Here is a 27,708-nt window from a genome sequence, read left to right as displayed (position 1 = left end):
TACCATCATCACCCTCCAACAAAGTGAGAAATAAGAACATTACTATTTATGTTTCTTTTACTGCAGTGAAAGGCATTAACTGTTACTTGTCCTATTTTAGTTATTCCACATAGTGAATGGAATGTTCAACTTAATTTGCAGTTGAGTATGCTAGAACCTACTTAGATCATCTTACAAAGTTTCATTTCTGTCAAGAAAAAACAAAGCTCTTCAAAAAAAAAACCTCCATTGATATTTTTATACTATGACAAAACCCCATCAACTACCAGAGGCCTAAGTAGATTCACACTCTTTTTCCTCCTTTACACGATAAACAGATACATGCTTTTGAAAAACTGCAGTGCAACTTGCTCTATCGGGTGGGTTCTCATTTCAACAAGACAGAACACAGACCTAGCTCACCCCCTTCAACCATAACAGAGCTAATGAGAATGTAGTTTGCCTGCCTACTATGTAAACAGAAGTATTTGGTTAGTGATACTACTCTAGAAGTACTACTTCTAGAAGTAATCAGAATAAAACAGACTAGGCTGAGCCTTCTAATCATCCTTCTTGTTCATTTTGCACACAGTATTTGATTTGCATATAACATCAGTCCCCCATTAGGCAGATCTGCCTTGACAGGTGAGGCAGCCAGAGTCAAAACAGCCCTCAGAGTATTTGGATCAGTACACGTCCAAACTACCTTGGAGATATCCTTGTAAAGGTATGTAGGTAACTTAGGCCGTTTGACAGGAGATTCCAAGAGGCATGGTTATGTCCGTTGTCACAACAGCAATCCACTAAAACCTAATAAAACAACAGCCTTTGCTCAAAAAACAATTGTACACTCTTCAGGAATGTGAAGAGGTGACTATTCCTTGATAAACTACTACTGATATTTTTAGAGTTGCACAATGTAACTATCCTGGGAACTATGACAATATTATTATATACCCCTGGTTCCAAACTAGCAAAAAATGCCATTATTAACTGAAATAATTCTTCAGACTTCTAATCCTCAATTACTATTACTAATCAGTAACAATTACTGCGATTACTGCATATTTAGGCCCTGCCTTGAGACACCACATCAATAAAGTATCACCCTCAACAATAAGCCCAATGCTTCTTTCCATGTAAATAAATACACACTGTCTTGGTCTATACCTTATTGTCTAAGTTAACATTGTTCAGCACCGAGAGGCATTTTCTAAAGTCTGAATCACACTCTGCTGGGAGGGAGACCTTTATGAACAGTCTCATGAAACACTATAAAGAAATGAAAGATGTGAGGTTTTTTCCTTACAATATTCAAGACCTGACCAAACAAAAAAAAAAAAAACTAATACCGCTTCAGAGAACTGCTGCCTGAGATTCCCTCAGTATCAGAAACATCACTCTTCCAAAACAAGCATGCCTGAAAGTTCTCATCTGTGTGCATCTTATGGATCACTTTTACTGCCACAAAACAACTGTGCTCCTATCTGGTAACTTGCTAAATTCAGCCAGTCAGCTAGGCTGGCATTTTTCCATCCAAAGACCTCTGCCACATGAAATAAGGTATTAACTGACAGCAGAAGAAGATACTGTCCAGCAGCACAGGAGCAATGAGACAATTTGCCTCTGGGTTTCATAGATATTTCCTGACAGCAAAGACATGGCAAGACTCCAAAACTTTGAGTTTACCCCAGGCTCTGGAAAGCAGTTTCCTCTAGTAGACACATACTTTTTGTTTTCCGGTTTTCCTCATCCCAAACCTTCTCCTACTCCCAAACTGTCTTTTCTCCATACTCAAGTCCCATTTTTTGCCTATGGAATATACAATTCTTCATTCCTTCAGTTTGTCCTAGTTTTCACCCAACATTGCTTTATACCTCCAAAGAGTCCACAAATGGTGAAGGATGGCTACACCACCAGACTATTGTGCTCTAACACAGTATCTTCCTGTTTAAAAAGTATACCTTCATAAGCTCTAAGATTTCAGAAGAAAGCCATGCTTTTGCTTACAACACAGGAAACTCAGTCTGCTCTCCCAAGTCCGTTCCCCAAATGCACATAAACTCACAACAGCAAATACATGGCTTTCTCAGGTTGGAGTAAAGCATCCCTGTCCTGTGAGCTCAGTAAGGGAGATTGCATGGAGGCACAGCACATACTCAGCAGGACAACCTTTTTGTGCTCAAATTTAGGTGCTCAAAGGCAAACATGTGATCTACCTTATTTATATCTAGGCAGACTTCCAGACAACATGATAAAAGTACTCACTTTAGCAACCTCCCACAAAAAAAAAAAAATTAAGTGCATTTTGTTTTAAAATACTAGGACTTTTTCCCCCATGTTTATTCTTGAAAACTTTTTCACTGCTTTAATTGAGGCCTAAACCACAAATTTGGCATGAGAAGCTTCAGGTAGTTCTGGAAAGTTAGAACAGCAGAAGAGGCCATTTAGTGGAATGTATAATGCAAACTTAATCACCAGTTGTATCAAAGCTATTTAAAACACATATGATAGTACAGCACATTCCAGAGATCGTATCTGAAGCTTTACATTACATAATTCATATATTTCTTCAGAAACACACCCATACTCTGAATCGCTGAAAAAGGATTTCAGTTTATGCACTAGAAATATGAAGATTACAGGTATCATGATAACAGTGTATTTCTTTTCAGTGTCATAGTGTTTGGTACCAGATACTACAGTAAAAGATAGCATCACCTCTGCCAGCCTGCCTATAGTCACTATTTTAATTTTGTTTTATGGTTTATCTTTCACATCTTAAGGAGAACCACCTCCTGCTAAAAAAACACAAAACACCAAATATCCCACAGAAATATCCCTCCCTGCCCTTCCCCCCTCTCTCCACCCTTGCTAACCACCCCATGCCCCCCACTATGCTAAGATACAGTTCAACTTTAAATACAGGGTATCAAAATGAAACGGAGATGAGGCCTCGACTACACACCAGCTTACACCACTGCTTCCAACATTAATTGCCAGATCTATATTCCACCCAAGCAGATGAGCCATCACTCATTAAATCCCAGCCATGCACAACTAGTAATGGTATATAGCTGAGGCTACATTACCAGAAGGAAATAAAATTTTAACACATACTGTGTTGAGCAGGAGTAGAGAAGTTTCATTTTCTTCCTCCATTTAACATTCCAGACTTGTTTTCATAAGCTTTGAGTACAAAAGCAGCCAAAACCTGAAACATCCTTTCAGGCTTCTATTTTCTGTCTCTTTAACTCTTCTCTTTCACCTGTTCTCACATACTGGCTGCAGGGGGAAACAATTTTTTTTTTTTTTTAATCATCTTTGAAGGATAAAGAAAAAACAAAAGGTAAATAGGCAATCCCCTCCTATCACTAGACCTGCAGAACATCTGGTGAGAAGCTTGACTGCTTTCAATTACACTGTGCTGGGGAAAAAGAAAAAAACAAAACAACAAAACCAAAACAAAATGAAACCCAAACAAAAAAACAAACAAACAAAAAAAACCCAGAAAAGACCATAGAAGAGCTTTTTGGGGTCCTCTGACACTTCAAAAACTCATTTCAATGTGACTTTCCTACAGAGCATGGAACCACATTATCACACCACAAAGTGTTCTTCCAAATACCAAAAAGCACTCTAGGTAAAGTCTATAAAGCTCCATACAGTGTAGTGAAGAACTAGAAATACAACCAGTAACACTAGTTATAATTACTATTCAAAGCAGCCTGGATGCATGCTGGATACATTTCAGCTTGACAGAGAAAGTTTATAGGAGTAATGTTCTATTACTCATTACTGTGGTGAGTATCAAATCACAACGTCTTAGTTGGTGTATTTTCTCAGCTTTGAGAGGCAGCAGCCTTGGTATCAACTCTCATGATTCCTCTAAAAACTTTGAAAAAAATAGCTTAACACTGAACTGCAAATTGCAGCTGTGCACTTCAAAAGGAGACTGAACACTGGGAGCTTTGCACTCCATTTAGGTGTCTCCCACGATCCCTCAACTCCCCCTTAAGGAGCAAATTCATATATAAATAAATAAACCCACCACAACATTTTTGGGAATAATCTCTGTCACCTGCAACATCTCTCCTCTGGGTCAGTATTGAAATTAAAGTGAAACAGGAAGATAATGCTGACTGCATGATGAAGCATCTGGACACCTCCTCACAACTTCCTATACTGGAAGGAGATCCTAAATTAAACTTTTTAGTTGATATCAATATAGAATAACATTCTGCAATGAAATTAAGAGACCCATGTATTTAAGCAACCTGCTTCTCTTATTTACTAAGACTCTGATGAATTATTTCAAAATTGTGAACCAGACAGCTGGGAGAAATATATTAAAATTTACTTTGTTTCTGCCAAAAGTCAGTGAACTGACTTTTGCCCTCTCAGAGAAGTAGCAGTAATTAGTAAAACTGGAAAGTAAATTCAGTTTCCTACCTCCTTCCATTCCTTTTTCATTCTTGCAAAAAAAGTAATCAAAAGACAACTCTAATTTTACAGATTCACACCCTGACCTTAATAAAAAAACCAGCTCTAAATAAACAATCTTTTCTTTATTAAATAATCTGCTGCTAACACTACATCTGGTTAAGAACATGAAAGATAAAAGCTGCAGCGGGGAAGATGCTTTAGTTCTTAAAAACATGGCAATGCAATGTCAAGAACAAGAACAAAACTGGACTTCAAGATGTTCATAAAGTTTTCTCAAAAGAAAACTTTAAAAACCTCTCAGTTTAACTGATTTTAGCCCACAATCAAATGCACAGATCAATTCCTTAACTTGGGAATGACTTGACACACTATCTAAAAGTCTTCCTTAAGGACAAATGTTAATGTATGTTATGTACTAGAGACAAACTGAAAACAGCTTTACAAATTCAGTCAACAAAGCAAAACAGAAACTAAACTATGAACAGGAAGGCCGCAGTAAACAACACTTATGAAAGCTATGAAATGTTAGTATAGATTGAGACTCTACAGGAGGACTGGAATAAAAAATGTAGCAGGTTAAATCCAATGCTACATACAAAGTAAATTGAGTGGGAAAAAAGATGTGTTCTCTTACACATAATGCTAAGGTACAACAGTACCAATTCAAAATAAAGTCCACATCATTCTGAGTAGGGTAACAAAGACATTTAAAAAATAACTAATATTAGGACCAAAGAAACAGAATTGAAAATAACAGAGTATGCTTAAAATAAAACAATGGTTACCATTACTGAACAAGCAAGCAGCATGGAACACACAAGTTCAAATAAATAAGAAAGTGAAAAGACACAGATTGTCTTCATCACAGTTTATGGTAGCATCAAGACTTTTTGTACTGCACACTGTAGAATATCTTGCTTCACCACAAGAGAAAGCTTTCTGAAAGCTTAAAATGTAGATATCAGTAAGGGGAAGTAGAAAAATGAGGTGGAAGTAGACAGCATAATATATCTGGTTACAAGCACAGACCTAAAAAACCAGTTTAGTGAAAAGATAAAGAAGACAAGAGCAGATGAACGGCATAAAGAAAGCAACCCAAGCCAATTTCCCTTGTTAAAACTCAAGGTGAAAACCACAGTGGATCAAACAAAGGCTGCAAAAGGAAACCCATTTTGATATAATACAGACAATACTGCCAAACTGTGAACGTGACTACACAACTACAGAGGGTAAACACCAGTGCAATCACGGTTATTGGAAACAAGCCAGCAGGTGCATAAGTGCACCACACACACAGAGAAATAGTGCAAAAAGTTAGAACAGGCATTTTCTGTGTGTTAATATATGCATAAAACAAACAAAAAAAAACAGTAGGAAAAAATTAACTTGAAAATCAATCTACATCAGTGTTTGAAAATAACACAGCATTAATCATACACTACACTGGAAGTAAAATGCTACTACTAGTAGTTTTGTTACACACATTACAACTCATTTTTAAGAGGATATTAAATTATTTTGGATTTTAGGTTGTATGTTATTTCCTTTTTATCTGAAAGTTAGTGAAGGTGAAGGGCAATACAGAAGCCTAAGTCTAGAAAGACATTTAACCAACAGGAAGAAAGAACAGTGGAAAAACAAAGTTAATGATAACCAAATGGAAGATGCAAAGAACAGCAACAGCAAGCTGCATGAAATTATTCCTGCTCTTTTTATAGAGGAAAAAAATTGCATAGTTAAAAATGACACCACTCATCCCAGAGAAGAGCTGCATACTTTGAGAAAGTTGCAAAAAATAGATTTAAAAAATGACAACACAAGAAAGTTCACTTCTCTGGAAGAAGGAGACTACATATCCCAGACTATGCACGAAGTCCAGAAGAAATTAGAAATTTGGACCATTACTCCAGAAGTCAGGTTTGCTACACCAATTCTCCTTCCTTTGAAGGTAAGAGGAGTTACTAGTAGTAGCAACACACTGCTGCTGAAAAATGAAGTTCCTTAACACGTCTCACACCAGCTCTGTCTTAGTAGGCCAATTCAACTCACTAATCGAGTGAAAGACTATTCTTAGTCATTTTCTGGTTTGCTTGATTAGCTTTCTTCCAGGTTACTGAGCTGAAACAGATCACTGAAGAACTCGCTGAATACCAGAATTAGCAAAGAGAAACAGGGACACCTTCTCCAACAAGAATCTACTTTTTGCATTATCAAGCTGCTAAATTACTTCAAAACTATCTTCCATTACTCCCCTCTGAGGTGATTCCAGTAATTGAAACAAAAACAGGTCCTACAGCTATTTTGCAGTAAACAGGTTGGACATAATCTTTTCTATTAATCAGCAAACACATTCCAGTTTCAGCTCTATTCTACATCTGTACTTGATCTTTCCTAAGTTCAATAGGTGCCTCTGAATGCTTACAGATAGAAGGCAATAAAAAGCATAGGAACAGGGGTAAAAGTTATACCAGCTAACTCTGGATGCCTGTATGTATCTGAACTTGTCTACCTGCTGTACTTCCAAGTTCCAAGGAAAAGCTAGTCTCTCATGTGCCAAAGTACAGAATTCCAGTTAATGTGTTCATTTGAATCTACTGCAGTCTTAGAACACCAACATAACAAGATTATAAATTCTACTGCATATTTCTCAAGCAAGTTAGGCCACAGCTTTCCCGTGATCAGAAAATAGAGAAATTTATACTGAAAATACATTCTATAGGAACTTTATTCTGTATTTTCTATTGAAAAACGAAAATAACGGTAACAGACAGTCAAGAACTTGCCAACCATTCATTTAATTTTGTTACGAATCTGCACTTTCAGCAAAGGAATATGGATGACTTACTCATTAACTACAGATACTGTGTAGGACAGATTTCCAACAACTGCCAAAATCAGGCTCAACTGTTTTCATCACACAGTGAGTTAATAACCCTTACGTCTTCTGTTAATAAGAGTATTACCTCTCAGGAAGCTTTACTTTGCCAAAAAAATAATGAAGTAATAATTAAAAAAAAAAAAGAAATAATAAAATCTATCAGAAATTGCTAACAGGTTTAATTTTCTAAAGGGCATAACAAAATTAGATCACGAACAAGAAATGAGCAGCTCCTCTTTCATATACTTGCTATAAAAATTCATCATGTTGGCCAAGAAATTAGGTTATATTTTACCTTAGGGATCATATAACCAAGAGAATCATTCTAACACAGACCTTTACTTCTGATGTCGCTTAAGAGGAAAAGCTGGACCAACAAAACATTTGAAGGAATAACTTTAACAGATGCCACACTCAATGTCTTAAGTGTTCCTATTCTCTTCATCTCAAAGTCTGTATCAAAATCCAATGCTACTCATTCTTACTCCCACCTGAATGATCACCTCTCAAAGCACTCAAAAGAACAGTCCAAAAGTGTCTTAGTGACTACATTTAGTTCAGTGTCCAAGTCAAGTATCTATTTCTAAATTATTATCTGCAATTTTTTCTATGAACAGCTGATAAGCATGCCATCTATCACTAAGTTCCTTATATTTTGTCTTCTCTTTTTAAAATAGTGCTCACCATACATGGGAATCATATTTGTACATTCAGCTCCTAGTTATCATATAGGAAGAACATCAGCATTCGGCACTGCTAAATATAAGGGGTTAATATTTGCTGAAATGTATCAGTCCCGACAACTCTGAAAAATGCAGTGCCGCTATCAGAAATTACATTAACATACTGCTAGAGACTTCCAGTGGGACTTCAAGACCAGTTCAATTATTTAGGGAACTGCTTCAATGCAAATAGTCTTCAAATACAAGGCTATGTGGTTTTTAAATCTCATATCACATTAGGGTTAAATCTGGCATAAGGGGAAGTCTGTGAGGCAGTTGCCAAGTTTCATTTAATTATACATACTAGGTCCTATTTTCTAATAGGAGCAAATATCAAGCAAATAAAGGAACGGATTTTTCCAAAATAGTTATTGTGTAAAGTTTAAGCAGAAGGGGCAGGGTTTTTTTATTTTTAAAAAAACAGTGCAACACTGTAACTAGTTCTTAAATAAAGGAAGAATAAAGTGTCATCCATCTGAACTAAACAGCCCAAGCAAAATACCCTGCAATTCCTGTGTTCTCCTCAATGTCGAAATGGGTGGATAAATTTAAAGCCTGCTCTCTCAGGAGTTGCTTTATAGGCAATTTTCTCCCAGTATCAAGGTCTGCAATTTCCATTTGGCTGCCAGTTTGCGATTAAATTCATCACCTTTATTATAAAAATGTGCTGCACTCCATGGCCTGCTGCACAAGAATCGTAAGGAAGACATTTTTCACTGCTAACAGCAGCATCAGTCCAAGGCAGCCATCACATCCATTCAGACATTAGCATCTCCAATGCAATGCAAGGACCTATCACTCACCTGAAAAAGCCCTAGCAGCAGGTATACCTCAGAAGAACTTCTTCACAGGTGGTACCTGTAGTTCAACTTTTTCAGTAAAAGCCACCATTACAGCTCCTGTGTTAAGTGATTCTAAAAGTCAGCGGTTTAAAAACAAGTATGTTGACATTAAACTTGCCTACTTGCATTACTCAAAACATTTCTGAGAATGAAATCCATCCTCATACTGCCTACACCTTCACATACACCTTGCACTCCTTACTAAAATACATTTTGGAGGAAGCACTCCACATGAATTTTTTTAATATACATTTTTTTTCATAGTGTCCCTTTCAAAGCGTCCCTTTCTTTCCCACACACTTTGTTCACAGATTTCCACTGATTTTTCCCACCTCCATATGATACATTTTTTCTTAAAAGTTTTTGGACAATCCTGAAAAATACTCAGAAAAAAAAAAATACTTATGCTCGCTATGCTATGTGTTTTAAGGTCCTCCTCTGATAACTAAAAGGAAAGGCCCTATCTTCTTCACTTTGCTTCCTTTTTGTAGTACTACCTGAGCTAAGCGAGATGTAATACAAAATTTGTACCTTAAAAACAAAAATATACTACTGAAAGGACAGAGCAGCAAAGCCATAGCTACCAACAGGAGTAAGAGCTAAGTGAAAGCCACATACCAAATCTTTACGCAGCATGAGAGTTAAATTCATATTGGTTTGGGCTTCATTGAATAAAAGACTTTAAATTACAGTAAAACAAGGAAAGATAATATGTAATAAGCAATTAAAAATATTAACCTTTAGCATTCAACAAGAAAAGTAGCATAAGAATGTCATTTTAGCATGTGAAACAGCTGTACTGGTCACACTGAAAGGTAATCAAATTGTATTAGAGGTAACCAATCTATATGCACAGCATGACAATTTCACACATTAGGTAATTTAAGTTTTACTCTGCTATCTTAACTAATGCAGTACTTCAAAAGGTGAATTTTTCACCATGTCCACTAGTTTTCAAAAATATTTTGTTATCAGATAAACAAATAGTATCTCATACAAAGCTGATGTACCTGAATAGTCAATCTATCTTCTTAAGTCATTTCACTTTATGTGGCCACATTAAGTGAAGATAACATTCAAAAGAATGTTGTTCTGGTTAACTCCTACACACCTTTAGAAAACGCAAGAAAAATACATTAAACCACAAATCTCTGATACCTAGCTGTCAGAAGTTTAAAAATGAAGTAAATTATGGGCACATACAAACAATTACTAAACCTTGCACAACTGAGATGTTTTGCACTGCACCAGATGGGTCCCATGAAATGAAATGAAAGTGCCATCTAGACTTCAGGGACTAATAAAAAGCAGATATTGCATGGCATTAGCAGCACTGTAAACTGGAGAAATTACCTGACAAGCCATTTGTTGAACATGAACTCTAAAATTCAAAATTAAACAACCAAAGGCTCATTAGGCCTATTTGTCTGCAAATTAACTTAAATTGCAACAAAAACTAGCAAACATTTGTTCACATTGCAGAATAATACCAGAAACTCTCTTTTGGCAATAAAAAATGGCATCTTGTCACACTGTAACTATTTGGTTTCCACTGCAATGCAGCATAGAAAGCAGATTTCAACTCAACTTTACTGAAAACAATAGCTTGGTATTTGCAAGCTGAAGTTCCGATTATTTCACAGCCCAGTACATTCAACAGTTGGCACAACAAGTTCCGGGACCATTCGATGAAATTATCAACTAGATAAGATAATGCAGCATCAGTGTTTACCTCTTGCCATTACAGCAGAAGTTGAGATTGGAGCTTTTCTAACTGAAGCTATAATGAAAGAAGGACTACTGTTTTGTCATAATCTGGAGAATTAACTAAAACGCGTTTTATTATAAAAGAAGATGCTCTGCAAGACGCCAACAGATATCAGACAACAGGCAACAACCAGCACAAAAAAAAAAAATTCCATGTGCAAGTTTGCATTATTATATCCACCATGTTCCATAAGTAAATTTCAATGCTGCATTTTAAGAAATGCAAATATTCATTTTGCTTCCTGTCAAATATAAAAATCTATTTACATTACTTATTAAAACCAGATAGTTTTATTTTTAACAAACACACTTAAAATTAAAGATTTACAATGCTGAAGTTTCTAATGTACATGTTCTTCATTCACAAAGAGAACATTTTAGTTCATCGAAGTTCAGTAGATTCTCCCCTCCACCCCTTTGGCTTTACACTACAGCAACCTGATGTATTACTTTTAATTCCATTAGAAAAAATAAGTAATTCTAATGATATTAAATTTTGCCCATAGAGACATTTATTACTCACTAAGCACTTCCTACTACTATAAGGGAGAGGTATTAACAAGCACCACTATCACAAAAGAGAGGGGGGAAGGGAGAGAGCACAGGAGATAGACTGTACTCATGTCTATATACACACATGGTAGAAACAGACAGAGAATATTAAAACAAAACTAATATTTATTTTAACAGTCTGGTAGCCAAGATCTCTGCTACTTGCATAATTAAAATGTTGAAGATAATCTAAGTTTTTATGGAGTAGCTACAGAATCATCAATTTTCTCTTCAGCTGACAAACAAACTGACTGAAGAACAGCCTCTTTTAGGAACAAACTTAACAAGTTGAAAAAGTGCAAGCCACCACAGAAATTAAACATCCAATATTGAAACAGAATGCTAAGTTTAATTCACGTAATTTTTTAGCTTTTTACAGGCTTCTAACACAGCATAGATTTCAATTATATTAGTTCCATCTATCTCTTCAATCCACCAGAAAAGATCTTACAAATTAAGCACTTATATTCAGGATTGATTTAAAGAACACACTTATTACATTAGCATGATCTATACCTTGACTAGTATGTATTAAACATGTTACAACCTCTTCTGTAAGTTCTTTTTTTCCCAAGCTCATTTATCACTAACACTGAACAACAGGTTCTATCAGCTCATAAAGCTGTCTATTGTGGGGAAAAAGTTGGGGAGGGAGGGGGGCGAGAAACAACCTGAAACATTTATTGAAATGTTTACAGCTAAAGGTACTTGAGCATCTGAAACTGGCTTTAATATCCTTGTCCACAAATTACAATAGTGTGGCTACTTTAATGGAATTTAAATTGAAAGGTTCAGATGCCCTAAAGACAGTTTACTACTGAAATTATTCTATAATAATAGCATACCTATTTGAATTTAGTAGGTTACATCTCTTATACGTACTTTTGGCAATTAACATCTTAATATTTTGGAGCTCCAATGTTGCAAACTGGACTCTATAGATTACTATAATTAGATTCTCTACATCTCATCTGGGAAAAACATCATCATGCTCACTAGCTCAGTAAATATATAACATCAGGAAGTCTTAAAGTAAGAATAAAGGCTGATAGGTGAAACAAGTTTCAATACACATAATGGTGAACACTATTTTATTTTGTGATCTTCTTGAAGTTTCTTGTTTCAAATTTTTATTTCAGTCCACAGCCAAGGACAATTACTATAATGGAAATGCCCTTACATCAGTGGTCTTCAACTTTTTTCACTTACATAACAACAAAAAGTTGCCAAAAAAGGTGAAAGCCCAGTGTAGCCTATTTAAATCTCCCTATAACAGACTTCCTTTTTCTCTGTTATCTGCAGCAACTCTTCATATGCAGTGAGTCTGCAAACAGTAGATTGAAAAACACCATTCTGGTAACTCATACTGTTTTTCACTTAACTCCACTAACTTTGCTAACAAAAAAAGATGCTGTCTACTTCAGAGAGAAAGTGGTCTCAAAGGTCTCATATCAAAGACTATTTTGTTTCCATGCAATTTCCAAATACAACCCCTTCAGTTCAGGAAAAAAAAAAAATCTGTTTGATGTTACTTTTTGTGCCAGTGACTACACTACAGTTTCGCTGATGGTGCTGCAAAATAAATACACCTGGCTTTGTAATTCTTTTCTATGTCAGAACAGGTATGGGCAAGGAATGGCTGGAGTGGCTCAGTGTGACAAGCATGAGAAAAAATAGCATAGGTTGCATTGGAAAAAGACACTACATGCAGAGGAAATCTTGATTAGATTGAACAAACATTAACTTCAATATAAAAATCTCCATCTCTCATACGTGTAATGCATAATCTCAGAACATTTGAAGGCTAAGTAAATTGTCGTATTATTTTTGTAAATTAGTAACACTTCCTGAGCAAAAAAGACATGTCAAATCTCAAGGAAATACATTCTGATTTTTCTGTTCCTTTCATATAATAATCTGTTTAATGCAGCAGTTTCAAAACTAACATACAATACAATTTTTGCAGGTACTTACACAGTAACATGTTTTTAAAATGTACTGTGTCCTTTCTGTTAATTTTTTCATTATACCAACATCGATAGTTGCATACTATTGCACTCATATTTGTGGCATTAAGTTTCATTAATTAGCTCAACAGCCTGGAGATTATCCAGGTTTCATTCCTAGCAATATTTAGCAATTCCTTCACTTTCCATGGAGGGAAAAGAAGTCCCAACTTTCCATGGTAGGGGAGGGTGTGGGAAAAGATAAAAGCTTATAGCAGGTTAAGTTGTGCTTCAGCTGTATTACATCCTATGAGAAACCACTCACTCATGACTAGACTAAGAAAAAAAGTTCCTTAAATGTTAGTGCTTTATTAGTATCCCATCTTTTATCTGAAATTTAAAACTAAGAGCACAAAATAAAAGTTTGAAGAAGGAGACATCACAATATACTTCCGATTATTCATGAATACATTTTAGTTATTAACAACTCCTCAAAACTTTCAGCAGCCCAGATGCTAAATCCAGAAAAGCATACTAGAAATGTAGTTTAATCTGTGCAACGATTTATACTATAAAATACCATTACGCTATACTAGTTATGACTGCTATACAACATACTGAAATGTTTCTTTGATACAGATTTCAGTACTGAATTGTGCTCAGGGCTCCAAAAGCCTGTACATACCGGTTTAGTAACCTAAAGTCAATCAGCAGTCAGAAAAAAATCCATATGAGGAGCCCGAATAAAGTAGAAGACTTGAATATTATTACTTTAAACCGTTCTCCATGTATCAAGTGTTCAACAATGTAACAAAAAGCAGTCAAAAACAATTCTGTTACAAACCATACCAAATGGGATTAGAAAGACCTGTGCACATGACAAAAACCACTTAGTCATGCTATTAGGCTGATGGAAGAAAATCCCCCCTCCAAATCCCAACTATTTTCTTTATCCTGAAACGGAAAAAATTAAAAATTAAAACTGAAAGTAACCAGTAATTGAAGTAACAAAGTAACTGAAAGCCGTCAGCTCTAAGACAGGCTAACACAGAACGTGAAGGAAAATTAAGTCCAGAATAAACTAAATCTGCCTCAAAATTAATTTATGCAAATTTTTGATGCCATATAAGGTTGCTGAGCCTGCAAAGATGAAGGGAAGTTCACAAGTCTGTCTTCAAAACATAACTCACATTTATCAATAATAAAGACTGATGTAATCTTTTTCAATGAATTAAAAAAGTGGTTATCCATCTGTCATTTTAAGCTGTTGAATTTCATAACCTTTTTGGACTGCAGAAGGGACACGTTTCTTTTTCTTCTCTCTTCAGCTGAGCAAAAGCGTTCGGTCCCTCCTCACTTAATTACTCAGCGTACACCTAAATACCAACTGCCATCCCTCAACACCCCAGCGCTGAATGGAGCAGCCATCTACTGCAGCATCCATTTCTCTCCAATTCATCATCGTCAGCTTTCTTGCTGACACTCTTCAGAGCTGCCTAGCTGATGAATTGCTCTGTTATTCATCCTATGTTAATCCGAGGCTGACGCAAGAATACCTTGCTGAAGACACTTAACAGTATTAAAATTCAGCACTACCAAGTGCCCTCAGTGTGCATTAAACCTCCCATTTGGAACCAACATGATTCCTCATGAACAGTTATGAATAAGATACAGTTACTAAATCAATAGACACTAAGTTTATGTACCCCATCACCTATAGACAAAGCTTCCACACAGTCCCTTCCTTCCCTGGAAGCTACACCTGAATTATTCGAAGTTGGAAATACCTGGATACATACAGAATTTAACCTCAATTAACCCTATAATTAAGATGATATCGAGATGTTTTCCCCCTCCTCCCCCTCAAAATGTCAGTATGTATCTTAAATGCCACAGGTCCCTAAAAAAGTTTTTGAAGTTTGTAACCTTAAAAAGCTTTTCTCAAAAAAACCAGTTGTTCTTTTTTTCCCTCCGAAGGTGGATTTGATCTTTAGGTAATGTTTTCTCTGGGTTTGTTTTTTTTTTTTTTTTTTTTGTTTGGTTGGTTTTTTTTTTTTTAATATAAAGAACTGTGCTAGTCTTGTCACAAAATTTATCCACAGAATGAACACAAAACCACTGCAAGAAATTTCAAAATATGACTCAAATCTCTCTAAACATGTTATTAAAACAGCCAAATATAATTCCCTTCTGTACACAATTACAGTCACTGATTTTATACCTGAGATACTAAAGTATCATTCTCCCTCTGAAGATGTTTTAATACACATATAATCAATCTTCCTGATAGAACCTTGGTTAGAATTCATTTCTGATCCCTACCACATCATCTGTGCTCAGATTTTGTTCAAGTCTATTTGAGCACAAAGTTGACATAACTACATGAAAAGTGGGAACAAAAGAATGTGCATAACGAGTCCTGCTTCAGGTTGATTCAGAGGCAGTATCAGATTTCCATAAAAGCCTCCAGTGATTTAAAGCAGCAGTAATTCCCTTGTAAACTGACTGTATACGAGCCTCTCTGACTATACTTATCTTTATAGATGATAAGATATTTAAGCAATTAAAGAACTATCAACAACTTGTCTCTACCAACGTCTAACACACACACCACTTTCTCACTGCACAGCCAATCTTCACAGCAAAAACATCACACTTTAAACAAGACAGCTGGGCCTATTACAGCATTTTAACCTTCAACTTTAGCACACAAACCAACTGTTACGAGAACACGCCTGACAACAGATTGTACATGTAGTATTTAGGCAAAGTTATTTTGTAAGTTTGGGCGGGGGTTGATGACTGAGACAACTTTCTGAGAAACTGTCCATGTTGCTTTATGCTGGAGGGGTGCAGCTCATGCTCCTTCAAATTGAGACAAACCGAAACTAACTAAAAGCAGTATGATCAGCAATACCGCTCAAAAGCAAACAGCATCGGGTCAGAGCATTGTCTTCTTGTGTTCTCCTCCTCCCTGTTCCTGCACAGAAACCTAAGATATTCACAGCAAAGAGAAGTGGATTTGGCTTGCTCTGCATCTAAAAGTTGAAAATTATGCATCAACTTTTAATATAATTATTTGCAGGTTATTAGATTAAGCTGCATTGAGAAGAATATTAACTGATTTGCTACTGCTTTGAAGTCTGATAAATAAATGGAAGCATTATGCAACATGAGCTGAATGCTTTGGTTTAGCTGCCATTTAAACACATGAACCAGAACATTAAGTTCGTATTAATACTTGTGCTAGCAGATCTGTTGCTTACTTTTTAAAATTTCAGGCACCTGCCATCTCCTACACATTAATGAAAAGAATATACCGTAGCTAGGAAAGGACAGTTTGACCAGCTAATGGTTACAGAGATTTCTAAATCAGTTCTTTAATCAGAATTAGAAAAAAAATACCAAGAAGGTTCATTATTTCAACAGCTAAAGGATTTAAAGAATTCAGCAAAGTCTGACTTCCATCTAGTGTCAGCTAGTCTGCAAATAAGCACATCCTTAAAATTCTGAATGGACCAGATCCACAATCAGTGGACATCAATCGGGAGCTTCAGACTTTTAAGTAAATGTTCAAGCAAATGCAGTTCCCTCCCCACGGCACTGCTCTACATCGTCACTATCGAGCCACCTCAGCCACTGTGCCAACACAACTACTCTGAGATCACATATGGGGAGTGAGATCACAGCTCTGAGCCATCTGAAAAGAAAGCCAGCACCACACAAAAACAAACTCAAAAAAACCCCTGACCAGTACAGAATATCAGCTGACCTTTTAAGCCAGAAACTGATCCACCAGATAAGGGTATAAAGTACTGTATTATCTTCCCCTGTCTCTGCACTGACATCAGCAGCCATTCTGATGCATTACTCCCTAGATTACGTAGAAGTAACTTCCCAGCAAAGTAACAAGATTTTAATTGCTTATCATGCCGGGATGTTTTTACTTTTCAAATCAAGTCTTAAAGACACACCAACATTTATAAGGTTATACACCACTGAAGTGTTAACTGTTCCAGCTGTTAATACCCTCAGATTTCAGTGAGTTATCACGCAAAGTGCTTCATGGTTTATCCCTTCTAAAAACGGGTATCCTGAGCACCTTCCCACATGGGCACTTCCTGCAGCACTGCAATTACAATGCAAAGTATCAAAACCTCGCTCTGGTACTGGAAACACAGAAAATCCCTCAAACTACAGAATGGAGCAAAGCAAAAGGATCCAAGTGCAGATGCAAAACAGTCAAAAATATTTTTTAAAGCAATTAAAAAAATTGACTTCCAGGGTGCTACTCAACTATGCACCACCAAAAACATTAAAACACATCAACAGCTACCTACTGCCATTCCCCTTCAAAAGAAAAATTTTTTGCACTGAACTGAAAAACAAAATTTACTATTTGACACCAAGTACAAAAAAAAGATCAATTCTCAAATGAAAAGTAACTGAAAATGTATTTTCAATTTCTACACTATTTCAAACCATGAGAATAAAATAAATAAAAAATCCCATTAGCATTACCACACTCATTCCCACCACTGACACCTGCTAAAATAACTGCAGAGATCACAAAAGTTGCAACTTCAAGTGCCAAACTGAGACAACAGAGGTTTAAGTAACACAACTCCACTTTAACTTGTGCTGTCTTGTTCTCAGACACGCAGCTAGCCTGCGAAAGATACTTTCTAATGGAAGCAAGAATAACAAAGTGGAGGAGCACCTCTGCTAATGAAGCCAGATATTATTTCTCTTTAGGGTTGTCACAGCTGTTTTGTTCATTCGTGCATAAATTGTCTCAAAAAATCTAAGCTCTGCTATTAAAAAGCTAACTCCACTTCCATGAAATGTTTCCAAGAAAAACAACCAAAAGAAACACAAACCTGGACATTACTTTGACTGCATTGTACAGGGTTACACAGGGTATTTTCTGAAGTCAAAAGTAAAAATGTAACGTTGCCTAACTTTCAGCAACCCCACTCTTTGTCTTAGCAAAGCAAAGGTATATAATTCAGACCATAAACATTACACGTATTAGCTGTTTCAGGATTCAAACAGTAGTTTCGATGTACCTCACAAGCACCGATCCTCCTGTTAGCAAGCCACAGGTGCAGCTTGTGTGGCACTTCTACTGACATAACCAACTGCATAGTGAGATTAAAAACACTGGCAGTTTTATTGTTCTTACTAGTTTTCTAAGCACTGGGTTATTAAATTTCTGTAAAATGTCAAAATCAACAGAAGATCTTCATAGTTCGCATTCTGACTAAAATCAATACAGAAAAATTCACACAGCACAAATGAGAAGTTGTGAGTTATGTTTCAATAAAGACAAGGGTCAGCGAGTGAGGTCATTTCATTAGTTCACAGCTTTCCTGGCAAGGCATTTCCCCCATCTCCCCCCTCTCCCGCCCCCCCCAACATTCCATATAAGCAGTCAAATATAAACCATCAGTTTCCATGGCAGACTCCTGCTGTACTTCAATCAGCCTGAGCTGTCAGGATGGTCTGATAATTAACACAGGTCTATCCTGTCAGCCACAGAAATATACCAGATCAGTGTCTAATAATACATCTAATTAATAGGATACCTGCATCAGTGTGCATTCTCAAAAATGGAGAACACTTTACTGTTACAGACAGCAATTAAAAACAATTCAAATGTACTTGCTTTTCTAACAAAGTCTACACAACTCAAATCATTGTAAGCATCCCATTCCTGTCCTGGCATTGTATAGTGTACTCAAGAGGAAAAAAAGTTTTAGTCTAAGAATGACTGAAACAGATAACCTAGTCAAAAACATTACTAACCCACAAAACTCACCATCCACTTCATGACTAGCCTTCTCTTCACACCCACAGCACCCATCAAACGTAAGTAATTTCTTTCCATCTTTTGATGCACGTAAACTTCATTTTCATAATCAGGACATCCTAAGCGCTCTCTTAAAATCTGTAGAGTTTTTCTCAATTGGTCGTGGTTGGTTTAGGGGTTTTTTTTCCCCTTTTACTACAACATTAACCAATACACCTCCAGTTCTTCCCCTTGTGCATTACGAAAGCGCTGCGTGCCATGCCACTCCCTAAAGTAATCGGCACTTGGTCAGTTTTTCTAACCATAGCAAGAGATTTTTGTATGACACCAGTTATTTTTGAAATTACTGCATTCAATTTCAGAGGAGGAAAATGCAACTCAATTCCAACCTTAATGAACAAGTAGCACTAAACAAAAACAGTAAATTCGAACAGGCCTCTTCCAGTTTAACAAGTCAGCACCTCCTGCATAGAACTAAGTCTACTGTGGCTCTTCTTATTTAAAAAAAAACAAACACCCTAAGACAGATATTTTAACAAGCAATTATTTGTAAGGTTTCAAAGCATGAGCTTAAAATAACTGTTTTACTAACTTAAAACTTGTTATCAGTTAAAAAAATACCCTTTTTTTAGTTACAAGCCAGGTGACTGCAATCCTATAAATGCTGCAGATACAGCTCCAAAAATAACGTATTTTAAAAAGAACTGAACTGTTGCCGTTTTAAATATTTTCCACAAGCCAAAAAAAAAACCCGCCACACTTATTTCTTAAGTGCAATGGAGCTTTTGGTTTGATGTTATAAGAGGCTGTGCCAAGGTATTAAACCCACTCCCCCCCTCCGCCAAAAAATAACCAAACACCCTCACCCCAAAATAGCTCTCACAAGGTTTTTGAATTCAAGTTCTAGAAGCATTACAATCTTGTTATTACAACACATTCATAAATCAGAAAAACACCTCAGACCATTAAATTTTAGAGATTATTAAAGAACCAAATTCAAAAGAGTACTAATGATAAACAGCACACAAACAATACTCAATGCTCTTGTGGCATGCTGTTTTGACAATTTTAACATTAATACACCAAGTTTAAAAATTAGTCTGAGACTCTCTCGGCAAACACCTTTCATAACAACTTTATCCCAAAGAATATTCATTCCTGAATATTGCATAAAGAAGCACATTTTAAATGAAATAATGGAGGCTTATTGCAAGACCTGATACAACTGAAAAAACTGACATGCTAATGTGGCCAGTGCCCCTCCATCAAATCTGACAAGTCAGCAAAACCCTAGCTAAGCTACATTTACATAATCACAAACAATAAGGTCATGTACAAAAGTAACTAGATAACTTCTCAGAGAGAATTCATTTACAACACCAGAACACAGTTCTTCAGCCTTACTTCAAGCAGACGTTTTGGCTCATAGAACTGGACTGACACAAAAACTGCACTCTTGAGCACTGGGCCCTCCAAGTTCACATGCACTTTTCTCAGTGAGCAAATTAAACAGAGAGCACAAAATTCAAGAAAAAATGAACCTCATATTGTCTACTTAGATGTTTTTACACTAGGTTTACTACACCTGGTAGACAAAAAAGAGGCAGCCTATTTGACACAAAATTAAATTTACCTCCAATAGGTAGATGCATGGTTTAATTTACATTTAAACGTAGACATGCTTTTAAGTCACCTTCAACGCAGTTTTGAAGGGAAGATGTAAGTTTTTGAGGTATAGGTTACCAAGGCAAAATGAATTCTTCATAAAGTCCGCCTCAATCTCTTTTTGAAAACAGTTCAGACCACAGATCTGATCTGTGTACAGTCCGATCAGGTGCAAGAGTCTAACCACTTACAGGTTCAAGAAAACAAAATGTAAATTTAAAAATTAAGACTACTCAGATCTCAGTTAATAGTGCAGGCACATTTGTTCACAGCCTCCTGAAAGGACACAACTGAAGTACCTCATTAAATTCAATCTGTCAGCGTGCTACTGAGGACTTTGAAATGTCCAATTTAGTTTTTAAAAATAGTGCAAGAAAATTAGTACAACTCTATTCACTGTCCACAAAGAGGATTATTAAAATATACAAGTTGTCAGAAAAAAAAACAATCTAGGTTAAGATCATAAAAGTTAGTATCTCAGAAGCTTAAGCAGAAAAAAAAAAAAATCAAAAAAAAAATCAGGTCACATTTGATGGTGCAAACAATTACAGGAAATACAGCCTATTCCACATTCAGGAAGAACCCTCTCTTCCCACAGGTTTGCACTAGTCTGATAAAAACAATTCAGCTTCCTAGTTATTATGATGTGCTCTTTAAACATCCTTGTTAATCCACAGAAGCCTTATTTACACATAAGAAGTTAAAAGCACGCATATGGAAAAATAACCGTAACATAAACAAAACTGTGACTTTCACATTTTATGACAGTAGTTTTTATTAAAAAAAAAAAAAGGTTTCCCAATACACTTCTTACATTTAAGCTAATCTTCAAAAACAAAATGGTGCAAGACAGAGACCATCTACTAAGTTAAGCACTAAAATTTTCAAAGATCAAAAAGTAGGATAGAGTTCAGACAGGAAAACATGTTTTGGATAATACACACAGCGTAGAAATGCCCCCCAAAAAAGCAGATGTATATTCTGTAACCTAACCGGATTAGATGTACTGTTCACCTTCACAGGTCCCTTTCTATCTCTTGTTGCACACAGTTACAAGAAGTCATCACAACAGAAGCCCCTTTGAGCTCTGTTTTTAAATACTGACATGGCATGTAACAATAAATAAATAATAATAAAAAAACCCACCCTAGCATTCCAGTAGGGAAAGCAATCCCATCTTTTATTTGTTTGAATTCTTAGGGCTGTGACTTTATTTCTTCATTTTGATCAGCACACAAAATAAAAAACAATGGCTGATCATAATATTATTCTTCTCAAGCATAAACAAAACCTTCAGGAAAATGGTTGTATAGTAACTAAAGAAAAAAACCCCACCTACCTAAAGCACAAAACAACAAACTAGAAGAAGCAAATCAAATGACAGGGTGGAGGAGGCAAAGAGGGAATGTGAACCCCGTAACTTTATTTTTAGATTATATATACCTATATATACACACACACTTGCCCCATATACTTGGTATTCTCAAGGGTGCCAGGAAACAACTGATGAAACTATGAAATAATACACTTTTAAGTTAAGCAAATTAAATCCTGCAGATTTTTCTAGCAAACCTGTAATTCGCTATTACTAAACTCCTCTGCTGGAGGATGTCAGTGGAGCATAGAGTTCAAGACATTTAACACAGCCCCCACTGGTAACCACGATAGGTGTTTTACAGCAAAACAGTTATTCGAACTCCTCGGCTGTTCATTGCTACTGCCGATTCCACCTATGTAATACTGCCTGGAAGCATACAATACATGGAAGTCCATGAAAATACAGATACCTGCACAAATCCACAAGTATTTTGTCATTCTTTGCCGTCGATTTGATAATTTTACTGCCCGAGTCAATACTCGGTGCTCGCGGAATTACGCCTCAGAAAAAAAAATAACTGGCGCCCCTTAGTGTTCAAATTTTGAAGTCTTCAAGCAATTTACTAGATTTGCATGAAACATTTTTTTCAACATTCCAAAAAGTTTTCTGCCTCCACAATACTTCCACCCAATTGCCAACGTAAACAGGAAAAGCAGAAAAGCTTAAAGGGATAGCAGGCTTCTTCCAGAGACCATTTAGGAACACAGAGAGTACTTTATTTGCTTTTCTTTTGAAGAAGAGTGTAAAGAATAGTTCCAACACAGTTCTTAAACTTTTTCAGCAAGTGTCTCAAGAGCCCTCGTTTTGGAACTCCAATACTTTGGAAACAGACTTCCAGAGTTTTCAGTATTTCAAAATATATGACAAGATGTATTTCAGGCATTCCTTTTTCAGTGTCCTTTTCACATCGGAAAATGTTTTTCTTCCTTTTGTTCTCTGAAAATAAAAAACCAGCTTCAGGCCTCCTCTGGCCAAATACATTACATTGAAGAGATTCAGGAATTTAAAAATCCATTATCAAGCCTCTGAAAGGCTCATTTGTGCTATAAAGGAGTCTTCTCAGTCAAGTTTCTTCTTGATGTTTATTGTAAATCTACCAACTCTGAAGAGGTTGTTCACTGTGGTGACCAAGAACGTAAGTTTTAAATAGTTTTGCTTTTCATGTCCATATTTGCTCCAATGTAAATTCAAACTCCTCCAAGTGTCTTGAAAATAAAAACAGATGGTCCTACTATAATGCTTCCCACAATCCATATTTCAGTATTCTTCACCCTTTGTTTGGGGTTTTTTAAACTCCTCTATCACTTATTTCCGAAGGTAGCATTTTCTCAACATGCTATTTTTGTGTCGTACTACAGTCGCTATCTCATTTTTACAGTCTTGGCAGAGGGCGGGGAGTTGTTCTACCAAATATAACCAGTTCTTTCATCTTCCGAGGTCAACAACTTCCCAAACTTCTTTTAGTGAGGTGGAATACATCCGCAAACAAGAACCCCAACTCAAAATCTCGAAAATCAGTACTTCATACTAAGAATCCCAACAAGGTGAAACTGTATAAATAATTTATGGTCATATCATATTCTACTAAGCTATCAAATACTATTAAACAAACAGGTCTAACTCTCCAGAAAGCCTAGGTTTAAATTGGAAGGAAAGGAAATGCCTCTGACAAGAAAAAACAAACCTGTGAACCCGACTATAAGGCGAATTTAAAATACTAAGAACAAGCGTTTCACCTAATTTTTAATACACAGTGGGTCTGTTACTGTAGTGGGAAAACATATGGGACACCGTAACTTCCCAGCTCGTACTTTTCTTTTTAATTTCTAAAATGTGATTATTTATTTGTGAAAGCTTAGCCTTAAACAAAGTTATTTAGCGAAAAATTGGGGGGTTGGGGGGCCTCGCCCCGCGCCAGGAGCGGGTGCGGGGCCGGGATGGACGTTTGGCAGGAGCGGACCAGGCAATTTCGTAATCCTTTTTGTTTCTCCCACTTCACTAAAGTCACACGTAGGAGTCTTTCAAGTTAAGTTTCTTTAAAAGGTAAAGATAGCTCAGAGAACAATTTACTCGCTTCCCTTGCGATATAGGAAAATGTAATTAGTTTGTGGCCAGTTCGGGGTGGGGTAGATCTGGAGCTGAAAAAAGAGCTCAGCCCCCCTCCGCCTTAGTTATTCAAGTCCAAGCAGCTTCCAGAACAGCCAAATCTCGAAACCAAACACCCCCCGCCCCCCCGGCGGGGGCCCTGGGGCCGGGCGGCGGAGCGCTCCGAGGGCGCCGGCAGGACCCCCGTGTCCCCCGCCGCCACGGGAGGGAGGGATGGAGGGAGGGGAGCGCCAGCCGCCAGCCAGCCTTTCCCCTCCTCCCTGCCTTCCCCCAGAGCGCATTCCTGAGCTCCTGTCCTCGTTCCCTCCCTCCGTGCTGTAGTTACCCTTCCCCCGGTTTAAGGAAATAGTGCGGAAAAGGGTTAAAAAAAAAAAGGAAAAATAAGGGGGAAAACCCTCCGGGGGGTTCGAGGACCCGTGCGGCCGGGGCTGCCTCTCCCCTCCCACTCGCTCCCCGAGTCCCTCGGCACCGCGCGACGGCGGCCAGGGAGGGGAGAGCCCGCACTTCCCCTTTGTTTTAGGCTCCCCAGCTGGGGCCGGGAGCGTGCGGGGAGCAGCGGGGAGAGCGGAACAGGCCCCGGGCCGCCCCCATCGCCCGGCCGGGCCGGGCCGGGGGGCCGAGCGGGATCCCCGGGCCGGGGGAGGCAGGGCAGGGCGGCGGGGCGGGGGAGGGGGCGGCCGGGCGAGTGCTTTTACCTTCGTCCAGCAGCCTCTCGAGGTGGTTGAAGATCCCGCAGAAGTTGGGGAGGCTGCTCATCAGCTTCTTGTCGTTCATCAGCTGCATCAGGTAATCGGGGCTCGGCTTCGGCTTCTCCTTGGTTTCCATTTCCCCAACCATATTCCAAGCCCGCGCAGAGACGGCGAGCGCCCGCAGCAGCTCCGCCGAGCAACGCGACCGCGGCACGGGGCGCCCGGCTGGATCCGGGCGGGCAGGGAGGCGGTGGGGGAGGGGAGGGGGCGGGGAGGGGAGCTTCCCCGAGGAAGGAGGAGAAGGAGGAGGATTCAAATCCGGAGACAAACGCAGACCCGCCGCTGACTCCCAGGGACCGAAAAAAAAGAAAAAAAAAAAAGGAAAAAAAAGAGGAAACTCGGTAGAAACCCCCGTGCGGGCTGCGCCCTCCTCTCCGGGCACGAGGACCCGCCGCCGCCGCCTCTCGGTGCCGCCGCCGCTTCCCTGCTCCGTGCGCCCTCGGCCGGCGCAGTCCTCGGTGTGTCCCCCCTCCTCCTCCTCCTCCTCCCGCGCACACACACGCTGAGCCCGGTTCTCCTCTCGGCGCTGCCCCCAGTCTCCGCGGCGGGGGAGGGAGGGAGGGGACGCGCGGGGCGGGCGGGCGCTGCTGGCGCGGCTGCCGCTTCCGAGGAGCCGCCGCCGGTGTCTCCCCGCTGTTGCCGCCGCCGCCGCCGCTGCTGCTGTTGTTGCCGCCGCGCTGCGCCTGGCGTGTCCTCCTCCTCCTCTCCGCCTCCCGCCCGCCCGCCCGCCCTCCCGCCGCTGCCGCCGCCGCTGCCGCTGCTGCCGCCGCCGCCTGTGGCTGGTGAGTCTCAGCCCCGCCGCCGCCTCCTCACTTCTCCTCAGTTCGCTCCGGAGTTCGCTTCAGTTCAGGCTGCGCTGGCAGCAGCGGCGGCGGCGGCAGGAGGGGAGGGGGCAGGGCCCGCGGGGGTGGGACACGCCGGGGGCGGGACCAGGGGCGGGGAGGCCGCTGCCCGGCGGCGGCGGCGGCAGCGCCGCTTGGCGGAGCCACAGCCGTCCCTCCCTCCTTGCCTCCCTTCCGCTCCGGGGGCCCGGGGCGGCGGCGGGGGGGGAAGCAGCTGCCGCGCGCGCACGGAACTCTCCCAAACAAAGTCGCGTCGCGGCACCTCCGGGGCGGGGATGGGTCACGTGCGCGCCCCCCCCGGGGGCGGGGAGAGCCCCGCCGGGGCGCGCGCGCTCCCGCCGCTCCGCACGGCCCCGGTCGCGCGTGGCGGCGGCGGCGGCGGCGGGGGGCGGGCAGGTGCGCGCGGGGGCTGCGGCCGCGCTTGCGCGCGCGGGCGGTGGGCGGTGCGGACGGCGCGACGAGCGATTCCCGGTCGGTCCCGGGGCCGCGGGGGCGGGCGGGGAGCGCGGAACCGCGGGGAAGCCGCCACAGTGCCCCGGGAGCCAGCCGCTGACCGGCCCCGCGCGGGGGCGAGGAGGGAGAAGCGGGGCTGCCGGGAGCCGCTCACCCCGGCTGCGGGGCCCCGCCAGTACCGGGCGGCCGCGGGCGGGCCCCGCGGAGCGCGGAGAGGGTCGAGATCCGTCCGCTCTGGCGCTGCCCCGGCCGGGCACGGCCGGCCCTTCCCCCGGCCCCCCGACCTGCGGCGGGCATTGCGCAGCGCCTGCCCCGGTCGGTAGCCCGGGCCGTATCCCGGCCCGCTGAGCTCCTTCCCGCCCGAGCCTCCTCGGCAAGGCTGTGCGTCGCCCTTGTTGCTTGTAGGGCAGCGCCGCGTTTTGGCATCAGCCGTGGCTTGTTTGACGGGTTTGGATGGGAAACGTGACGGGAGCAGCGGTGTCCGGCAGCCAGAACCAAAATTAACGTGCTCCATCCACTGTAGCCGCAGAGGCAAAGCAGCGCGACGGGGTTGCTTGTACGTATTCCTCCTTACCCACGCAGCTACTCGGTGTTCTTACTTGGTGTTTAGCACTTAAGAGGCTGTCAGGAAGCTTTGAGGCAGTTTGCGGTAGCTTGGTAGAGCTTTTGTTACAAAGCTGGATAAAAACCGCTGCATTCTTCACGTAGCTCGCTGAAAACTGTCATATTTCATAGGATTAGGTACAAAGTCTAGCTACTGCTTGAAGTTCTGTGAAAAATTCCAATGTATTTCAATACGTACTACACAGTATTTGAAGATACTTTCAATATTAGGTTAATGGCAATGAATAATGCTTCCTAAACTAAAAAGAAACAGAGACACGTCATCTTGACAGGAGTACAGTGTCATTGGGTATTATCAAGCAGTGTTAACTCTGCTTTTCCTGAAAGATGTGCATTGACAAAAATGTAGAGGATGCATAGTTCTCGTAACAGTTAAAATGACTTGGATTATTGCATGTTCCATTGCATGCATATCCGGTGTTCATTGTATATTTCCCCTTCAAACGTGTAGATAGAGCTCATTATTTGGACACTGGAGTTTTTATTTCATTTTAGGGTTTTGTTTACATTAGTAGAAATTAATCGCTTATGTAAGGTAAGTCAGTCATACTGCTTCTATCCTTAAAAAAACTGTATGTTCAGTAAGAAAATACTATCCTTGTTGTCAAAGAATAGCAGTGTTACAAACCATTTTTTTAAATATAGATTCTTAGTTCATCAATAGCATGCCCACAGCACACCGCAGTATGGTTATGGATGACAAAACAATGCAGTTTCTATTTAGTAACATGATTGTGTTTGCTCTTTTCCAACCTTGTTTTAAGATTGTGACAAGCTAAAATACAACCTTACACGCTTAACAAAATTGCCATCTTTTTACTTCTTGTAGACCAGTCTGGACAATGATGCATTTTTGTAGACCTTTCTTGCTAATTTTTAACTGGTGAACGAAGGCTCTCTTTAACCCTGAGAAACCGTGCTGTCGAATCCTTCCATTTGATTAAGGG

The 27,708-nt window shown here is 39.8% G+C and overlaps 1 protein-coding gene across 10 annotated transcripts in view; it reads right to left on the bottom strand.

The window, feature by feature from the left end:
* Nucleotides 1–25,470, bottom strand: part of QKI (QKI, KH domain containing RNA binding) — a 156,347-nt gene extending 130,877 nt beyond the window's left edge. For 2 of the 10 annotated variants that reach the window (XM_039569236.1, XM_039569237.1), the window contains exon 1: nucleotides 24,789–25,469. In XM_039569236.1, the coding sequence (XP_039425170.1) occupies nucleotides 24,789–24,930 (142 nt within the window). In that variant the 5' untranslated portion in view covers nucleotides 24,931–25,469. Of the gene's footprint in view, nucleotides 1–24,788 lie in introns of all 10 variants that reach the window. The other 8 variants (XM_039569239.1, XM_039569243.1, XM_039569240.1 and 5 more) reach the window with 5 other exon arrangements.
* Between the last annotated feature and the right edge of the window lie 2,238 nt (nucleotides 25,471–27,708).

This window comes from Corvus cornix, chromosome 3 (genome assembly GCF_000738735.6).
Source record: "Corvus cornix cornix isolate S_Up_H32 chromosome 3, ASM73873v5, whole genome shotgun sequence".
NCBI classification, from domain to species: Eukaryota; Metazoa; Chordata; class Aves; order Passeriformes; family Corvidae; genus Corvus; species Corvus cornix.
This window is presented reverse-complemented; position numbering and strand designations above follow the sequence as displayed.